This window comes from Lagopus muta, chromosome 1, assembly GCF_023343835.1.
Source record: "Lagopus muta isolate bLagMut1 chromosome 1, bLagMut1 primary, whole genome shotgun sequence".
NCBI classification, from domain to species: domain Eukaryota; kingdom Metazoa; phylum Chordata; class Aves; order Galliformes; family Phasianidae; genus Lagopus; species Lagopus muta.
In genome coordinates, this window is record NC_064433.1 from 59765333 (window position 1) to 59784543 (window position 19211).

The window sequence follows — 19211 nt, forward strand, 5'->3', positions numbered from 1 at the left end:
TACCACTCAGCTTGGTGTTATCTGCAAACTTGCTGAGGGTGCACTCCATCCCACTGCCCACGTCATCTACAGAGATGTTAAATAATACCAGACCAGCACTGACCGCTGAGGAATGCCACTCATCATCGGTCTACTCTCGGACATTGAGCTGCTGACCGCAACTCTAGGAGTGTGACCATGCAGCTAATTACTTATCTAGCAAGTGGCCCATCCATCAAATCCAAACGTGCCCTCAGCCGTAGGAGCTGGAAAAATTGATTGAGTGATTGGTAGTATCTGTTAAACCAAACTTCCTAGCAGAAGGTGGGGCTGGATTAAAGCTGGTGTGAAAGGAAAAATGTTAGAATATACGATGTCTTTGTATGCTACTTGGTAGCCTTTTGTCTCACGCGGAGAGGTCAGTGCAGGAATATTTCAGTCTTGTTCTAGTTTTTAGATTTTAGTTGAGCGCAATTCTGATTTGAAGTGTTCATAATGGAAAAATTAGTTAAAAACAGAAGAAGAGAGAACAGAGTAGTGTAGTAGCTCAGTCACAAGAGTAGATTTCAGCCTTGTTTCTTTATCCTCTGACAGCTGCTCATTAACTGTGGTCTCAACCCAGCATTTCTGTAGTAAGGAGGTACCTGCTAGTGCACTTGCAAAACAGCAAAATGTAACAGTGCAAAAATAAGGGATTTTACTGCGTATCCATATATAAAGTAGAGGGGAAAGGTATAGCAACATGATGTCATCATGCTGTTCTGTTTTTGGAGAAGTCCCTGCTGTTAGGATGATAGTATTTAGTAAAACTACTCTGAGCTGATAAATGAGAAACATATTTTGTCTGAGAACTTCTTAATCTGAGTAAAGACTAAGTCACATTTAGGCAAAAAGAGACTGAAACTAGTTTTCAGTGCAGATACACAGAGGATTTAGAAACTGCGTCCTACAAAAGCTAGTAGTAGTACTTAAAAAAAAATAATAAAATACTACTTAATGTAGTAAGTGGACTTAAAATTTTGATTAAAACTATTTTACTCAGAAGAGAAACAGATCAAGGATAAGGGTGAATCAGAAGTAGGAAAAGAAGTTGCTCAATGTGACTATTAACATTATGACTTGAAAACTGATGGGTATTCTTTTCACTCCCTCGTTACATGATAATGACAGGAAAAAAAAAACCCAACAAAAAAACACAACCAGGAGTAGAACTTTTTGAGTTTAAATATTAGAATTTAAATAATATTGCTGTTTGTGAGTGGGTATCAAAAAACGCTGGAGAAATAAAGTGACAGTAGAATATGCTTTTATTCTTTTATTATTAATATGGGACAAAATATTTTGGAATAAACTAGATTGTTAATGTGTTATTTTTCTTGATACAGATGTGGTTCTGGACATGGTGAGCATGTGACTTCAAAGATGGACAACTGGATCTGTTACAAATTCTGATTGGCCTTAAGCTGACTTACAAACACTAAGGAGCTTCACGGGATTTCTCTCATTCCTAATTTATGCCTGTCTAATTGCCTCACACCACCAGCTTAATCATGTATGGAAGTGCTCGGTCAGTTGGCAAGGCTGAGCCAAGCAACCAGAGTCCAGGGCGTTCACCAAGGCTGCCACGGTCACCACGCTTGGGCCATCGTCGAACCAACAGCACTGGAGGCAGTTCTGGCAGCAGTACTGGGGGAGGCAGTGGGAAAACCCTTTCTATGGAAAACATTCAGTCCTTAAACGCTGCCTATGCTACGTCTGGCCCTATGTATCTCAGTGACCATGAGAACGTCGGTGCAGACACCCCAAAAAGCACCATGACTTTGGGCCGGTCTGGGGGGCGGCTGCCTTATGGTGTTAGGATGACTGCAATGGGTAGCAGCCCTAACATTGCCAGTAGTGGAGTTGCCAGTGATACTATCGCGTTTGGAGAGCACCATCTTCCTCCAGTGAGTATGGCGTCCACTGTGCCTCACTCACTTCGCCAGGCCAGGGATAACACCATCATGGATCTGCAGACGCAACTCAAAGAAGTATTAAGGGAAAACGATCTGCTTCGCAAGGATGTGGAGGTGAAAGAAAGCAAGCTGAGTTCTTCCATGAACAGCATCAAGACCTTCTGGAGCCCCGAGCTAAAAAAAGAAAGAGCTCTGAGGAAAGATGAAGCTTCAAAAATCACCATTTGGAAGGAACAGTATAGAGTTTTGCAAGAAGAAAACCAGGTTTGTTATCTGATGTTGTTGTTGTGTTAGTGCAGTAGTGTGATTAAATGAGTTAGCTTGTGTATCACACTTAGTTAAATTATTTTAGTGCTTTTCCCAGGTATCACAGAATCACAGAATGGCCTGGGTTGGAAGGGCCCTCAAGGACTGTGAATCTCCAACCCGTGCTGCTGCAGGCAGGCACCAACCTCCCCATTTAGTACTAGACCAGGCTGCCCAGGGCCCCATCCAACCTGGCCTTGAACACTTCCAGGGACGGGGCATCCAACCTCTCTGGGTAGCCTGTTCCAGCACCTCACCACTCTCACAGTGGTGAGCCGTCCAATCTAAGTCCAACCTGTCATCCAATCTAAATCTTCCCTCCCTCAACTTCAAACCATTTCCCCTTGTCCTGCTGTTATCAACCCTTTCAAAGAGTTGATCCACCTCTTGTTTATAGGCTCCCCTTAGGTAATTGGTATGAATAAGAAGTGTTCATGTTTTTAAGTGTTTCTTTTCTGACTTGTAAGCCTCCTCTTTGGTGTGTGTTTTTCCTTATAATTTTTTTTTTAATTTTCTGTTCTTTTTTTTTCATTTTATTTTCTGGGACTGTTGTTCATTCCAATTTGCAACTCTTTTATGCCACTCATGATCATTATTTGTGTAGTGCTTAATTCCAGAAGTGTTCTCTTGAGATGCAGAATGTACTAACTGCTGACCCCAAATGCAACTGAACTGCTGCTGGATGTTGATAGTTTGCCAGTAAAACAAAGTTCTCGTGGCACTGATCTTAGTTTAGAGCTCTAGTTAAATCCTCCAGACCTACAACTTTTGCAAACATGCAAACCATGTTCTTGGCTACATGGAAGTACTTCTGTCTAATACCTGCTCATACTTTCTTTTGTCATAAGCAGTGCTTGTGTTCTTATACAACTATCATAAAGCACTCATTTATAGGTTTAGGGGTTTTATTGAGCTGTTCAGGTATATTTACTATTTTAAGCAGGGCTTTTTTTGGTTTCTGTTGGGAAGATGAAGGAAGCTGGAGAAAATAAATAGTACTACCAGTACTTAACACATTTTGTACTATTTTCAGGTAACGTGACTTAAGTAGTAGATTCCTTTAGGTTAGTGATACTCTGCTACACTGAAGCAGTCTTGAGGCTTTCTTTTCACCCTTTTAAGAACTTAGTAAAGTTCTTAAAAAGTAGTAATGAGGTAAGTTGCTTTTTTTGAACTAGCATGAAATAATTTAATCAATTTATTCAGTTTTGTAGCTGTATTCTTACTGAATAGTAGTGTTGCAGGGTGCGATTTGACAATGCACAAAATTTTATATTCATTTTCATGTCTTTTTAGAGTAAAAAAGCTTAAAGTGAAATCATTTTATTGTAAGAGCAGTATTTCCTTAGAAGGAGTAATCTAGTGAAAAATTCAGCTATGCTGGTTGTTGTGGTTTAATCTGGCAATCCAATAAATACCATTCAGCTGTTTGCTGACTTTCCTCTCAGTGGGCTGAGGGAAGAATTGAAAAAGGTGAAGGTTGAGATATGTGAGTTCATACAGAGATACTTTTCAATAAAAAACAAAGAAAAGAAAAAAGAAGAAGAAAAGGAACAAACAACAACAAAAAACCAAAAGATGCACAACATGATTGCTCAGACACTCAGTTTGATGCCCAGCCAGGGGCTGAGCAGTGGTTGCCCCCCTCCATGTAGCTCCTTCCCATTTTATTGTTCAGCATGACACCACGTGGTACGAGATATCCTTTTGACCAGTTTAGGTCTGCTGACCTGATTCTGTGCCTTTTCAGCTTCTTGTGGATCTCCAGCCTTCTTGCTGGCAGAGCAGCCCAAGGAGCTCATAAGTCATTGACTTAGTGTAAACACTGCTCAGTTACAAGTAAAACATGAGGGTAACATTACTTTTTTTCATCCAAAATCCAAAACACAGCATCGTACCAGCTACTATGAGGAAAATTAACTCTATCCCAGTCCAAACCACGACACTGGTACAGTGCTAGTATAATGAAAACACAGAATGCCCTTCACTCAGCTTTTTGGTGCTGTTTATTTTTCAGCAGAAGGTGAGTATTTAAATTGCCCAGTTCTCTCCTTGTGCTTTTAAAGTTCTGTTTTCATACTGAAGAGAAAGGGAATGTTTTTAAATGTGACAATATTTTTGTGAGTTTTGACATCTGAGGATGCTGTGCAAATCTGGAAGCAGAAATACAATGACTGTGTGGTTTAGAATGGAGTAAGTGGCTACTGAATATGTATAGATTTGAGAACAGTGATTTCTCTATCTGAGAGTTTTTTTGTGCATGTCTTTCCTTTATCCCCTAATTAAACATTTACAGATACTTCCAGGCGGCTGTTTTCTAGGCAATCACTATAATTACTACCACAGTGGTAGAATTGTGTAACTTCAGTCCAAAAAAAGAAGGGTGCAATTTAAAAGTAAAAGGGTATTATTGCAATGAGCGGTAAAAACTAAGAATGCTAATTAATAGATTATAGTTAGCTAACAGTGTGTCCTAATTAAACTCTGAATTCATTATGTCTTCTATAGCCTGTTGGAATTGGTCACTTCAGCCATTATAATGAAAATCAGTTTAATAGGATTTGCAGTAATTAAACAGACTTTTCTGTTTAGACACTGAACATGGGACTTCTCTGATTTGTTGGTGGACCTGAAATATCTTCATTACCCTCCTCCTACCTTCTTCTAAAACAAGGTTAATATATTCCTACTGTATGGTCTTTCAGCGTACCTGCAGGAACTGGTATTTCAGCTCTCAATACCAGTATTTCAGCACATCACTTCAATAAAAGCCTTCTGGCATGGGCAGGACTTGTGCTGTAGATTAAGTTTAGCTAGGGCCAAATGCATTGTTTAAAATTGACTAGATTCATGGAGCCAAGGTGCGGGCTGACTCATCCCATTATCTGATAGTCATCTCAATCTCTTTGGCTGTGATCTTGGCTAGTTATTCCTCCTTGCATGCTTGATTGTCCCTGATTGGATTTATTTATTTGCTTGTTTGTTTTACTATTCTTGTCACCTCAGCTTTGACTGAATTGTCTCTAAGTTCTGGAAGTTGTTAAAAATATGTAAAAACATGAGCTATGGTCAATCACTACCTCAGTATCCTGTGCAATGTGCTTTGGTGTCCCTGAGTTTTCTTACCTACGTCTTGGGAATGTCTGCAAATAGATGTTAATTATTGGAGTGTACCTTGCTGATTTCCTAGAAATTTTCTAGGTTGAATAAAGGCTGAATAATCTCCTTTTGGAGAAAAAATAAAATAAATAGGAAGATTAAAGAGTATTCTATATGTCCTGGTGCAGTTATGTTTATTTTGGCGCAAATAGTCAGCAGGACTATCTGGGATTTAGTATGCGCATGCATCCCCATCTAGGAGTAAATAGTTCTCACATGGGTTGGAAAGGCTTAGCCTTGCACAGTGGTGATGGTTTCAGCTGTGATGCAGTACAGCTGTATTCATCAGCTACTCTGAGCAAATATTAACAGCTGTGGAGTATAACGTAAGCTGAATTTTTCTTCATCCTTTAATAGTTTGTTGCTGAAGTGCCAGAAAATCCTGTCTTTCAGTACATGGGGAATGTCCTCCTCATCCCATTCTGAAGAGCTCAGAACATGAAGTGGAAAGTATTCCCCTAGTTAACATAGAGTTGTGGAAAAACAGAGTAGTTTGCAGTGTGGTGTGGATTAGTTATCCAATTACACTTAGCAAGAAGGTAGAAGCAGAGTAGAGATGATTGCTCAAAGATTAGCAAGTATGTGCAAGGAGGAACTGATGGAGTCAATAAACGGGAGTTTGGTTTTGGCACAGACTTGTTCTCCTTAGGACGCTTCAGTAAGAATTACATTTCTCTGACTGGAACAGATTTTCTTTTTTTTTGGTGTGAATGGGGTTTAAAGTTTACCTGAAAATGTCTCTGTTAGAAGCCTGAAGAATGAAGGAAAGACGGTGAGTATTTTTGGCTGATAGTTTCATTAAAAACTGGACCATGATGGACTGCATGGAGCTAGAGAGAAAAAAGGCGCTCCTCTCAGTTGAAACTTTGCATATGCCAAGGTGGTTGTCCATAAAAATAATGAGTGCAATGCAAATTGGATGTCTGCCACCCTGTACTGAAATTTACCACACTGTCTGATCTGGGTTTCAAATCTGAATTATGTTTTGGCTGAACTAGTGCAGTACTGCTGAAAACATCTTTCTACTTTGATGTATTTTTGTGGCCTTTTTGTGGTTAGAGGTTTTGAATGTCTGAGTGAGGGAGTTTAACCAAGAAAATATTTCTGAAAAGTATTTCACCTTACGTGAGGTAAGTGCTTGAAGAACGTTCTGCCTTATTGGGATGGAAGAGTGTGGCTGGTGTCCTCCAGCGGTTCATCAGCGCTCTTCTCCAGACCTCTGTGATTATGACTTCACTGTCAGAAGTGGTTTCCATTTCACAGTAGCGTGGAAGGGATGTTTCACTTATTTTAATGTAGTTGTCTGTGTGTTAGCCTCTTAAATGTGTTGGGTGATGCTGCTGTGAGACTGGCAGAACTAAAGAGCGTAGTCTTCACCTGAATATTATATTAATTCTTCCATCTCCACTCATTTTATTTTATTTTTTTGCTTTAATTATATATTAATGTTTTGTGTTTTTTTTTAAAGTGGATTGTTCTAATACTTTATCATTATAATGGTAGTACCATTCTTGAGTTGGTTATTAGCTAGACTTTCTCCCCTTTAGTGCATCTTTATTTGCGTCATATGCAATTCCATCGTCATTGCTAAAATTCATTGTTTATAACCTATGATGTTACACTTAAACACTTTTTTTCTGTGGCAGATCTGTTAATTCTATAGAATTCTGTAAGGCTCGCTCTGTCCTTATTTGGTTGAAACATGACATAATAACTTCTTTTTTAGAGTAACTCGGCTATCTCCTGAGGAGTGCTTAGTATCTGAGGCATTTATCAAGCTGCAGCACTTCAGAAATTGACACGCAGTCTCCCAGGAGATGGACCCTTCTGTGTTCTGCCTCTTTGCAATTCTGTAAGGAAAGAAACTAAGACTTCTGCTGCTTATCAAAGCTCCCTAATGCTCCTTTTCTCCTGTTTTCTTATTGAGGTAGAATCACTCTTGAGTTGCTTTAAGCTGTAGCATAAGCTGAACAGTTGGTCCCTATTTGATCCATTAGGCAGACAAGGGAAATACTACCAACTTAAAAGAAGCTTTTATTAAAATGGGTTGCATCGCTGGTAATGGTGAATTTCTTAGTAGTTTCACTGTGCTTTTTGCTATGGAGCTGGGAGAAGGATTACTTTGTGTTCTACATAGCAAATTGTTCTGCTCTTTGCTTTGAAATTCTTTATCTGCTGTGTAGCAAGGCTGTTCAGACATCGCTCCTTATCTGGTGAGGTTTTCGGCGTGTTATTCCACCATTCAGTGTGTATGGTTCTGAATTTTATCTGAATTATTGAATTTCTTCAGGAGCCATTGTCTTTTCTTGGTATTATGTCAATTCCGGTATTTGAGTTGTTCATTTTTTCCTTAGGTGCTCCTTCTTTCTAAAATACGTGCTGCATAACTTGAAACTGTGTAAGGCTCTGGTTTAGAGCAGATCAAGCTTCCTACTAGTCACTTAGCGAGCAATGGAATAGTGAGAGCTCTGGGAATAGCTCTGTGCTTTTGCTGCATTATATATATTTCATTTTAGTAGAGGTCTTCTACTGCTGTTATAGCTTCCTAATACTAAATCTAATGTTCTTATGTGTCTATCTTTTACCACATGGTATTGATTTAAGTAGAAAAGAGAGAAATATTTCTAATGGAAATGCTAGTCCATGGGAAAAGTGCTACTAAGAATACAGAGGCCAGTCTTTGTGTATGCCTCCAAGGCCAAAAATCTAAGCTGAGCTTTTTTCCTCTTCTTTTTCCCCTGTTTGGTGATATTAGGAAGTCTTACAGTCATGAAGATGACTGCTGAGTTAACCACCATTACTAAACTTAGATAAAAGGAATGGTTTTTTTTCCCCTTCAAAGTAGGTATCTAACAATCCTGTTAACCATCGGTGCAGTGTTTGAGACATTGATAAAACAGAGAAATTTTTTTGTCTTTTGGATAAATACATTTCTTATATATACATTCTCAGACAAAGGCTGGAGAGCAGAAGAGTTTAGTAGTAACATTTCTGTACTCCAAAAGTGATTACTTCATTGGATAAGTTATCAAGGGTAATAATGCTAGCCGTCTGCCTTAGTAATTGGAAAAAAATGCTCTGAAATACCACTTTAGCCTCAGCAGGCAGGAGGGGTGGAAAAGGAGAAACTCCAGTGTTCAGGATGTTTCAGCATAAAGAGTGTTAATATATGCTTGTGTTTAGTGCACACAAGAACATTTCAGTGTTTTGGATAGTATTGGTCGGTGATGATTTGAGCTTCTTGACAGAAATCGGACTACAGTGGTATGTCAACAGATATGCATAGCTGTTCTGGATTATGCTTTTTTTTTCCCTACATGTATAGTGCTTTGTAGTTTTCCTGTATCATCTTCGTCGTAATCCGATGAAGAAAGGGAAAAATTCTACTAAATGTGGAGGACTGTAACTATCTCAATGGGATCTTTTGTTCATTGTTTTTTGTTTTTTTTTCCCCTGAAGGCAGTAAGTACTCTACCTTGAAAAGAAAACCCTTGGCAAAACTTTTCATGACCCACGAAGTCCATATAACAATATTTTTACACAGAATTTACAGATTTGCATTGGGTCCTCTCAGAAAGACCATAGTCACCTTCTGTAGTGAACAAAATACAGGGAAAAAGCGCTGTTAGTTTCATTCTATGTTGATATAAGTTTATAAGCCTAGTGATTGCATGCTGCCTTAGACTGAAGAGAAGAAATACTTAGTTACTAACAGCCATGAGAGGTAGGTAGCATGTACAGATTCGTAAAACTCTATTAGAGTTAAGGAATTCATGCCATGTCACCAAAAAAAACCTGATAAATTTTCCTTTTTGTTGTCAAAATACTTTACAGCTCAACCATGCTCTTGCTGTATTGCTCTGTACACTCACTTCAGCTTTTAAAGACTTAGTCTATTTTCCTTGCCTATCTATAGGAATTACAGCATTATTTTCTTTTTATAACCTTTGAGCACTGAGCACCAAAACCTTTTGACCTGATTGAGAGAAACTGAAGTGTATCACTTTGGTTTGCAACTGCAGTGTGGTGGTTTGCATTTAAATCATAAAGAAAATTAAAAAAATACATGGAAGGATTCATTATCAATGTCTAAATCAATATTTGGAGAATTTTCATGATGATTTGAATTTTTTTTTTTCAATTGATCTCCATTAAGGAAGTCATCTTAGATTCAGAGACTTTTAATTATTTAATAATGAAATATAAATTATTTAATGATAAATAAAAAATAATTTAAAGCATAATATACTCTTCTTATTGCACGTGTGCTCATTAGGATCAGCTTAATCACATGCAGAAGTACCGGCATGGATCACCTACTGAAAGTCCTTCCAGTGACCATTGCAGGAGAAATCAGAGCGATGTATAACAGCTACAGCAATAAATAAATGTGATTGACTTTAGCTTAATTTTAGCAACTGCTTTTGTAAACTGGAATGCCAAGCAATATACTATCACTGGTAACCTAGGTTTTTTGATAGCTTCTTCCTGTGTTAAAAATTCTTACTCATCTATATACAAACTTCTAAAAAAAATTGCTATGTGTTACTACTTTTTGTTTTTTTTTCTGTTTCTAAATGACTTAACTGTGTGTGCAGTGGACTTCTTTGACCCTTCTCTGAGTAGGAGCTGCTGGTCAGGAATTCCTTTGAAACACAGTAAAATGCCTGAACCCTTGTTCTACGCTGCCTGCATCTCTGTGTGGTTTTCTTTTAAGATTCGGTGACTGTTGTCAGTGTTCTGGAAAATAAATACTATACGTGAACAAGGGTGAGCAACTGTTCAGAGGCATTTAGGTTCTTCCAGAACTTGATTCCACAACATCAGAAGCAATATGTAGCTTCTCAGCAATCTCAGGCAACTCATTCAAAGTGCACAAAGACTGGTTCATGGGGATGATGACTTTTCTAATCTTGTATATAATACAATGAAGACGCCTTTTTGGGAAAGGAGTAGAAAGGGAGGCAATAATGGAGATGAACCGTTCCATAGAAAGATCTTTGTCAATGCTTTGCAAATATAGCGGAAAGGCAAGACTAAACTCCATTTTTCCAAAAAGGTGCTTTGTAAACGACTGCTGTATATTTGCATCGTTCTGAGGTTCTGTAGTGTGTTGCTATCCCTTTGTTTTTCTACAGCGCGATCTTTTCCTGCTTCTTCCCTTCTTTTTCTGCCCCTCGCAACCCTGCCTCATTTGAAACTGGGAGGCAGCCTTAGCTTTGGAAAAACAAGCAAATAATGAATGCTAGTCCAAGATTAACTATGCCTCACTGGTATCTGAATTCAAACTGAATACAGTTATGTTCTTTCATGGCCAACAAATACTTTGTCTTCACGTTCTTTTGAGAAGCTCTATGAAGAAGTAGGCACATCACTGAATACTCATTTGCCATCTGAACACTTTACAGATATTTTTTTTTTTACATAGGTTTTCTCACAGATTTCTACATGAGAAAGCAATGCTTGATTTTAAGTTTACGGATTTTTGATCTTTTTTGTCAGATAGTCAGGGTTGGTGACTTTTGAGAGAGTCTTGAAGTGTGTGCTGGTGTGGATTTCGAGGAGTAAGGGGCTATGCATTTCTGTTCTCTTTGGTCACTTCTTTCTGAGATTAATCCAAATCAGCATTGTTCAGAAATAGATATATATTTTTTTTCCAGGTACAGTGTACAGGATCTATTTCTTCCCTAGTTTACTTCTGGCATTTAAGGAGGGGATGTGGGATGGTGGTGGGAAGCAAGTCCTACCTTCTGTAACACAGAATGGTGAGCCTTATGTACTCTTTTCCCTTGGAAGAGTCTTGATTGATGGGTTATTGGTGTTTTTTAATTGTTTTTGTTTGTTTGTTTGTTTTTCCAGTGGAATCACACCGCAAATACCAATACTTATTTTTGACTGGAGAGAGGGAAAAGCTTTTAAAACAAATGTTTGTGTGGTAGAATATTGTCTTGACAAGAATTGTCATCTCAGGTTTAATAAGACCTGATGTTGAAGGTAACCATGTCCCATGTTACATATACGAGTGATTGTATGGGAACTGCAGAGTCAGGGCCTGAACCTCTGATTGATCACCTGAGGTGAGCCATGAGTCAGCCAGAGGAGCACAGGTGGAGGCAATTCACTGTGCTGCCAGAAGGGATGGAGCCTGGCTGCACCCCTCCTAGAGCTATTGAAGAGCTGGCTACCAGGGGGGAAGGATCTCTCCTGGAGATCTGCTCTGCTGGAGTTCTGTGGGTGAGCCCAGGATAGGGGTAAGCCTTCTATTTATTCTCTTTTGTTATCATTGTCTGCTTTGCCTAACTCTCTCGTTTATTTTGTGATTATAACATCCTACTCTTCTTTGATTTTACAGTGATTATGTATTGTCTTTTCACATTAAAACTTTACAAGGGCTTTCCATTATAGCCATGTCTTCCTCCTGTTTCAGTGATGTTGTAGTATATGAAGGATGCTTCATATGTAGAAGAAAATGCATGTTTGTACTCCTTATTTGTTTGATGGGTGTTGTGCAGCTACTGAGTTACTGTAATGGATGTTAGGGCAAGAAGCATTCAAAATTGGCTTTGTGTTAAGAATCCATGAGCAGATGAATTTGTTTGCAAAATATAATGAAAAGCATACAGAAGTTTTACAGAAGCATCTGACATCGTGCCTCTGCTCAGCCCTATCTTGCCAAAGGCTACGAAATGAACTTTTTCTGCTTTTCAGAACCAGAAGGTACATCTCCTGTAAACAAATGGAAAGGGACCTGGAGTTTTTTTTTTCTCTTCTACAGAAGAAAAATTTGCATTATAGGCTTGAAAAGAGTGAATGAGCATTTAGATGTTTTGCTCCTATCTTCTCTAAGGTTAGAGTTTACTTTGTGGAATTCCTCTGGGACATGGGTTTTCATTTGATTCACAAGAAATCCCTCAGTTTACATTAAGACTAAGCTACCAATTTGTCTTTGGCATCAACTGAAAATGTACATATGAAGTCCATAAAAGAGATTTTTTGGCTTGTATGGGAAGAGTTTCAGAATTTGTTGAATGACAGGAACGCATCCATGCAGAGGATAGCAAAGTTTTAAGCTGAGGATTAGTGCTTTTTGGTGAAACGTTGAATCCCAGAAGTCTTCTAGGAAAAGGAAGTGGGTACAAATAAAAATGGCTTAATAGCAAAAGCTTTTAATTAGGTCATTATTAGGAAATGCTATGTGCCCTGGGCTGGAATCTTAGGAATTATCTGGCTTATCTCTTTTGTACAAACAAATGTGGAGAATATGATCATTGGAAGATTTATTATTTGACCCTGTTTAGTTTGAGTGCTAATAACATAGTAGTGTGTCTACCAGTTACAGCATAGTAATAGGTTAGAACATAGTGTCAAGCTTTTGGCGTGCTTCTCATAGTACCACTTAGTTACCCTGATGAGAAAGGATAGAAGAATTCTGGGAGAGAGCATTGGTAAAATCAGGAGAATTCTTTATATTAACCAACTATGGCAATCTTTGGATTAGTATAACAAAGATATGTGCATTTATGGAATCTTTCATCTGTGCGTTAAAATTAATTGATATATTTGTTTGTGGGAATTAACAGTTAATCCAGAGTAGCTGCATATATGTAACTCTGAAAGTAATGCCTCCTATTTATTTCTGTGGAAACAACAACAGATACAAAGAGCACAATAACACTTGTAGAGCAAGTTCTCAGCTACAAAACACTGTTTTTCAACATAGTCACCACCGTAAGCTGTGCATTTTCACCAGCAATGAACAAGAGACTACATGCTGTGCTCACAAAATAAATAAATAGAAAAATTCTGCACCAGCAGAGGTGGCCTGCTGTCACCCCTGCAGAAAATGCAGTGCCCACCACCTCACTATGCTCACATCCACTGCTTGGTTTCCATGTATGTTCAGCAAGCGTCCGTTAATGAGTGTAATTTTTTCCGCATGAAGGACTTCAGTTCCACACCTCTGCTTTATATGCACTTTCATGTCAGTCTCCATTCTGTCAGACTGCCCTCCTGCTGCCACCAGTCACACAGCAACAGCATGTAATAGAATACTGGTGAGAAGGTTCACCCTCTACTGCCATGTCACCAACATTCACCTCTAACGTCGTGACATTACTTTCAAAGCAGCCCTCATACAAATGGGAGCTCACGAGTTTGTTTTTTCTTTGGAATAGGGGAATTTCTTAGTTTTAGCTTGTTGATCAGTTGAGTTAAATCAAACTATCATTGTGCTTTTATTTGGACAGTTTTTAAGGCTTTCAGGTGGTATCTGTTGGGTCAGGTTGGGCAATGTGGTTGTGAGCCTGTTAATGTGTAACCATTTAAATAGATCTGTAAGCCTAGTTACTCAAAGGAGGAACATCTCTAAGGAAGTGTAGGTATACTTTCATATTAGAAAGTAAATAGTGTGTTGTTTATGTGCAGTCAATACCATTTCTTATGAGAAAAGTGAAGCACTCAACCATTTGGTGATCCTCTTTGCAGAGAGTATTTGGACCTGTTCCCATCATTCACAGTGAGGAAGGATTCAAAAAACGGAATTATCCTCAGTGCTGGATTATGGAAGAAAAGAAATTTAGAAAATTACCTTTGCAATAAAATGAATGGATTCAAACTTTCTGTAACAGTGAATTAATTTTTGAGCTAGCGCATGGTTTTGAAAAACAGTAAGAAAAATTTTACTAAGTACGCTTTGGCCATGATTTGCGTTCTGTGCACATACTTGACCAAAGAGTTGAAATGAAGATGGGCGCTGCTGTGTGCTCAGACTCTGATCTCTATGTGATTCCAGGGGTCTTTGCTCTTTGCAGTTGTGTAACGTACTAGCAAGACTGTACTGGTTGTTTCACAATTACTGCTTTATGAGCCGTTATAGTTGGAAATGTCTTCTAATTTCTCTTACAAAATCTGACTTATTTTTTGATCTGTCTGGTTAAAATCACTGAAGACTTTACAATTTAGCTTCAAAGCAGAACTTTGCACTTAACATATAATACTTGAGCAGGTTTGATGATCGTGCTCTCATTCCATTCTGTCTCCCCATTCTCCTACAAATAAGATTCAAAGTCCCATGTTTGCTATTTAAGGAAGGCTCCAAGTTAGCATTTCTATCCAGGAGAAGCTTTTACTTTTGGCTAAGGCTGGGGAGGCATTGAAGATTAACCTTTCAAAACTGTTTAAATTAATTTATTGTGTGCTTATTCAAGAATGATTTGTCTCCTTTCCATTTGTCTGAATAAGCTCGAATCTGTATATGTTTTAGGTCTGATGTCTGTCTCCTTTTCTGTGTGAGAATTGTCGTGAATTCATATTTAGCCCCACTTTTTTGTTAATTAACTCTTTATAGTGTTTCATGTCAGACTTCTTTAATCTGGAAGACTGAGAACCTTTGGAAGAAATCTTTAATTCACTTTCATTTGCAGCTAATACGCATGTTAATATTTCTTTGTGAAGTATTGCATGCTAGACAGCCTTTGAAGGCTGATCTGGAAAAAGTAGATCTGTACTTCACAGGTTGAATGTTAACACAGCTGTTTGGTGCAGTAAGACACTATTATGGATAAACAGTAGCTGATGCTGGGATCCCTTTGTATATGTGCTGTTTAAATTCCTGACTTGCCTAAGTGAACCAGCTGTTCCTCCTGCACATGTGATTTTGTGCTATCCAATCCAAAGATACACAGTTCATTTTGGCATTGGGGATTAGAGTGCACTTGTTGTGCATCTCAAGCAGAGCTGCTCTTTTAGTTTCCTCTGATATATGTTCAGTTTGTATGCACCGATACTGTTGTGTGAAATCAACCAACACATGACAAGTAGGGACTTTCTGAGGATCTTTCAAACAATGTCTCTGCTGCAAAATAGAAGGTTGTTGTGGATATAATCACATTTGGACAATTTCTAATGCGTGAGTTTCTGAAGGAACTTAAATGCTTATGAATTAAACATTTCAGCACTCGGGAAGATGTGTGTTATTTCTGTCAATACATGCAGATTATAAAATATTTCCAAACCATTAAATTGGGTTAGATATAATATGATTATTAAAAATCATGCAGTTAATGGTTGCTATAGTTGAGATATGGGAGATTTTTTGTTCTCAGTGCTAACCCATAGAAAGCAAAACCACCTCTTCTTTATAAGGTACTTGGATATATTAAGAGCTGTCAGCTCTTCAGACTTGTATTTATAGGAGTTCAGTAGTATTCTTAGCTTACATTTGAAGCAGTACATCTTTTATTATTTTCTTGAAAGTGTTGACCTTCGTCTGCCCTGCACAGTTAATGTATATCAAGCAACAGGAACAGTTAATTTTGTTAATCAAATCTAAGGGAAGATATTAATTTTTAGTAGCTTATCAGTAACAGAATGGGTCCCTACACAATATAGACTTACATATAATTGAATGGATGTGATTTTACTGTTAAACACCTTAGTTTTTTTTTGGTTTTCATGTCTGATCGGATGCTGAGTATTTCATTAATAGCAGACTACAAAAATGCAGAGGTAGCATTTAGTCCATGAAAATGGGTCGTATTTTTATATTTTCCTCTTCCTTTTTATTTTGAGAGTGAATATACTGTATTTTTTAAAATGTTGTTGTCAATTTAGGCAGTGAAAATCAGAGAAGGCTGCGAGATATTTTATAATGAAAAAGGTAGAACACCACTACTTGATTTTGGTGGCTTATGTTTTTTTATTAATCCTGAAGTAACTGGGAGAGGTTCTGTCTGGTGTATATATACTTAGCAAACTTAAACTTTGCATCCCTTGTACAGTAACTTATTAACCAGAAGTACAAGTAATTAGCGATGCTATATTAGTATTTCTTCAAATTACAAAACTGCTGTTACTGTCATAAGCTGACTTCAGTTCCCAGTAGGAAGCTTCTATCTTTCCAGCCTGTATGAATGTGTTCTGAATTAACTTATCAGTCGAGTTTACAACTTCTGCCTGTCACATCAGTTTCCATCATTGAAAAGTGATATTAAACACTGCAGCATTAAATCAAGAGAACAGAAGGCTATGGAAAATCTTAAGTACAAGGCATAGGAGGTGTACAGTTATATGAAGTGCTAATTATTAACCATGGCCTCATGTACAATACTTGGTAGTTAAAATTTATATATATATATATATATATATATATATATATATATATATATATATATAATGTTTTTTTAGTTCATAAAGTTCTTTACGTCTTGATTTGTGATCTTTTGGGATAGCTTCTTGTTTCTCAAGTACAATTCCCTTCTTCTTTCCTTTACTGTTCAACAAGCTGTTGGGAGATAAGTAGCACAATAGTTCTTATATCACTTTTGATATTGGAACCATCTGAATTGCACAAGTTCAGGTATTTTTTTCTTTTTGCAACAGATTATGCCCTAAGGTGCACACAAGCTACATATGTATCCAAGCTACATATGTAAGTGACTAACATGGAAACAAGGGCCCCATTTTTCATGGAGATTTTTACAATGCCTCATATTCAAGGCACAGTTTATGTTAACTTTATAGTCGCAAATGATTTACACATTTTCTGAATGGTTCTCAATCAGGTCTGCAGCTGTGGAGCGCAAACATCATAAATTGAAATGTTTCAGCACTTTGACAATCAACTCTCTGGGGGAAAATGCCACCGAAACTACCAAACTAACAATGAAAGAACGCGTAGCTGTTGTCTTAATAGTAATTTCCCACTAGTCATCATTTTCTGTTTGTTCTTGATGCATCTTTTATTTCCACATCTCATGGATAGCACCAGTAGTTATTATTACTATGACTTTAGTCCCCTTACTAGCACCGTTCAGTCTCTGCAACAAGTGAAGAACAGTTGGTATTGCAATATTCTGAGCAAACTTTCAATATATGCAGAATAAAGCAGAATCAATTCAGTATGAAACCACTCAATTATTAGGAAGTCCTGAACTTAGCGCATATTTTTAATGCACTTCTTGGATGGAATTTGATTTTTTTTAATGTGCTGTATTTCCATTCTCATTAATCTTATATAACTTGGCATCGCTGTCCCCTCTTGCTTGTACTGGTTTTATACAGCTTAATATGGACTGTTCTGGTTAGAGTGATTTACTAAAACAGTTAATTTTCATCTGAATGTGTTCCTTAAACAACAGGACTGAGCGAAATAAGGTTGGGACATAACCTGAAAACTATAAAAATGTTTTTCTTACTGTAGAACAGGGTAATGAACTCTAGAATAAAATAAACCTTGCTTCTGCTTACAATAAGTCATTTATTTCATGCTTAAAATGTGTATTTCCAGGACAGAGTCTGGAACAGAAGTAAGAGATCACAACTGAATTTTCTTTTCAATTGTATAAACTGACTAAAATATGCTTCTGCTTCCGAAAATTTGCATACTTGAGTGAGCATTGAGGAAGGGAATAAAGAAGGCTCTCCTCAAATCCTGCAGGATTTATTTGTTCAGGAACTTTTAATGTGAAATGTAGATTAGTGTTGATCCCCTAGACAGATTACTCAATTTTTTCCACCTTCCCACTTGGCTTCTCTACATTCTCCCACAGTATGCAAATAGAGAGATAATACATCTGAACAAAATGTTGCATCTTTCTGTGCTATGCCAGTCTGCTGAGATACTCAAGAAGATCCAGCAGGCCTTTGTAATGTGAGCCAGGTTTCACAGAGAACATGAGCCAGCAGTGTGCCCAGGTGGCCAAGAAAGCCAATGGCATCTTAGCTTGTATCAGAAATAGTACAGCCAGCAGGAGCAGGGGATGATCGTCCCTCTGTACTCAGTACTGTTGAGGCTGCGCCTTGAGAAATCTGTTCTGTTCTGAGCACCTCACTGCAAACAGCCCTGCTGTTTGTCCAGAGAAAGACAACAAAATGAAGGGTCTTAGAGCATGAGTCTTATGAGTAGCGGCCAAGAGAACTGGCATTATTCAATCTGGAGAAGAGGAGGCACAGGGAAGACCTTATACCTCTAGAATGACCTGAAAGGAAATTGTGGTGAGGTGGGGGTTGTGTTCTTCTCCCAGGTAATTAGCAAAAGGACAAGAGGGAATGTCCTCAAGTTGTGCCAAGGGAGATTCGGGTTGGATGTTAGGAAGAATCTCTTCTCAGAAGGAGTGGTGATGCGTTGGCACAGGCTGCCCAGGGAGGTAGTGTCCCTGGTAGAGTCACTGTCACTGGAGGTATTCAAGAAAAGGGTAGATATGGTGCTGATGGACACGGTTAGTGGGCATGGTGGGGATGGGTTGATCTTGCAGATCTTTTCAAGCCTCTGGGCGCTACTAGCAGTGAATTGGACAGGGATTATTTGAAAGAGTTCAGTCTGTACAAGACTACAGTATGAATCTGAGGGTGATGATGTTGCTGGCTGATGCCAACTGGGAGTTTCATTTCTTTCTTCTTTAGAAGATTGTGGAAATTAGGAAGGAGGATGAGAGAATGGGCTTTCCTTACCATGGAGAAGAGGAGGCTTTGGGGTGACCTAATAGCAGCCTTTCTGTACTATGAGGAGGTTATTGAGATGATGGAACCAGGCGCTTCATAGTGGTGCATAGTGAGAGGGTGAGAAACAATCGAAATAAAGGTTTTGGTCAAATGCATGGAAAACCTTGGAGGCTTTCAAGATCTGGATAAAGTTCTGAGAAACTTAATGTAGTCTCATAACTGACTCTGCCTTGAGCAGGAGGTTAAATGTCCTGCTGTCCTTTCCAGTGTGAATTAGTCTATCATAATTCTGTTTCAGTATGCTCATTTGCATAGTGCATCATGTATGCTTCTGTTTTCAGTTCAAATCATAAATGAACATGACTTTGTGTA

General features: G+C 38.2%; 2 protein-coding genes across 11 annotated transcripts in view; one reads left to right on the forward strand and one right to left on the reverse strand.

Moving 5' to 3' along the window:
* The window catches only part of NINJ2 (ninjurin 2), a 512961-nt gene that overhangs the window by 200287 nt on the left and 293463 nt on the right, over positions 1–19211 (reverse strand). The gene's annotated exons all lie outside the window — the stretch shown is intronic.
* Positions 1–19211, forward strand: part of ERC1 (ELKS/RAB6-interacting/CAST family member 1) — a 292700-nt gene that overhangs the window by 9127 nt on the left and 264362 nt on the right. For all 10 annotated transcript variants that reach the window (XM_048942961.1, XM_048942954.1, XM_048942986.1 and 7 more), the window contains exon 2: positions 1365–2198. In XM_048942961.1, coding sequence (XP_048798918.1) covers positions 1530–2198 — 669 coding nt within the window. In that variant the 5' untranslated portion in view covers positions 1365–1529. The remainder of the gene's footprint in view (positions 1–1364; positions 2199–19211) is intronic.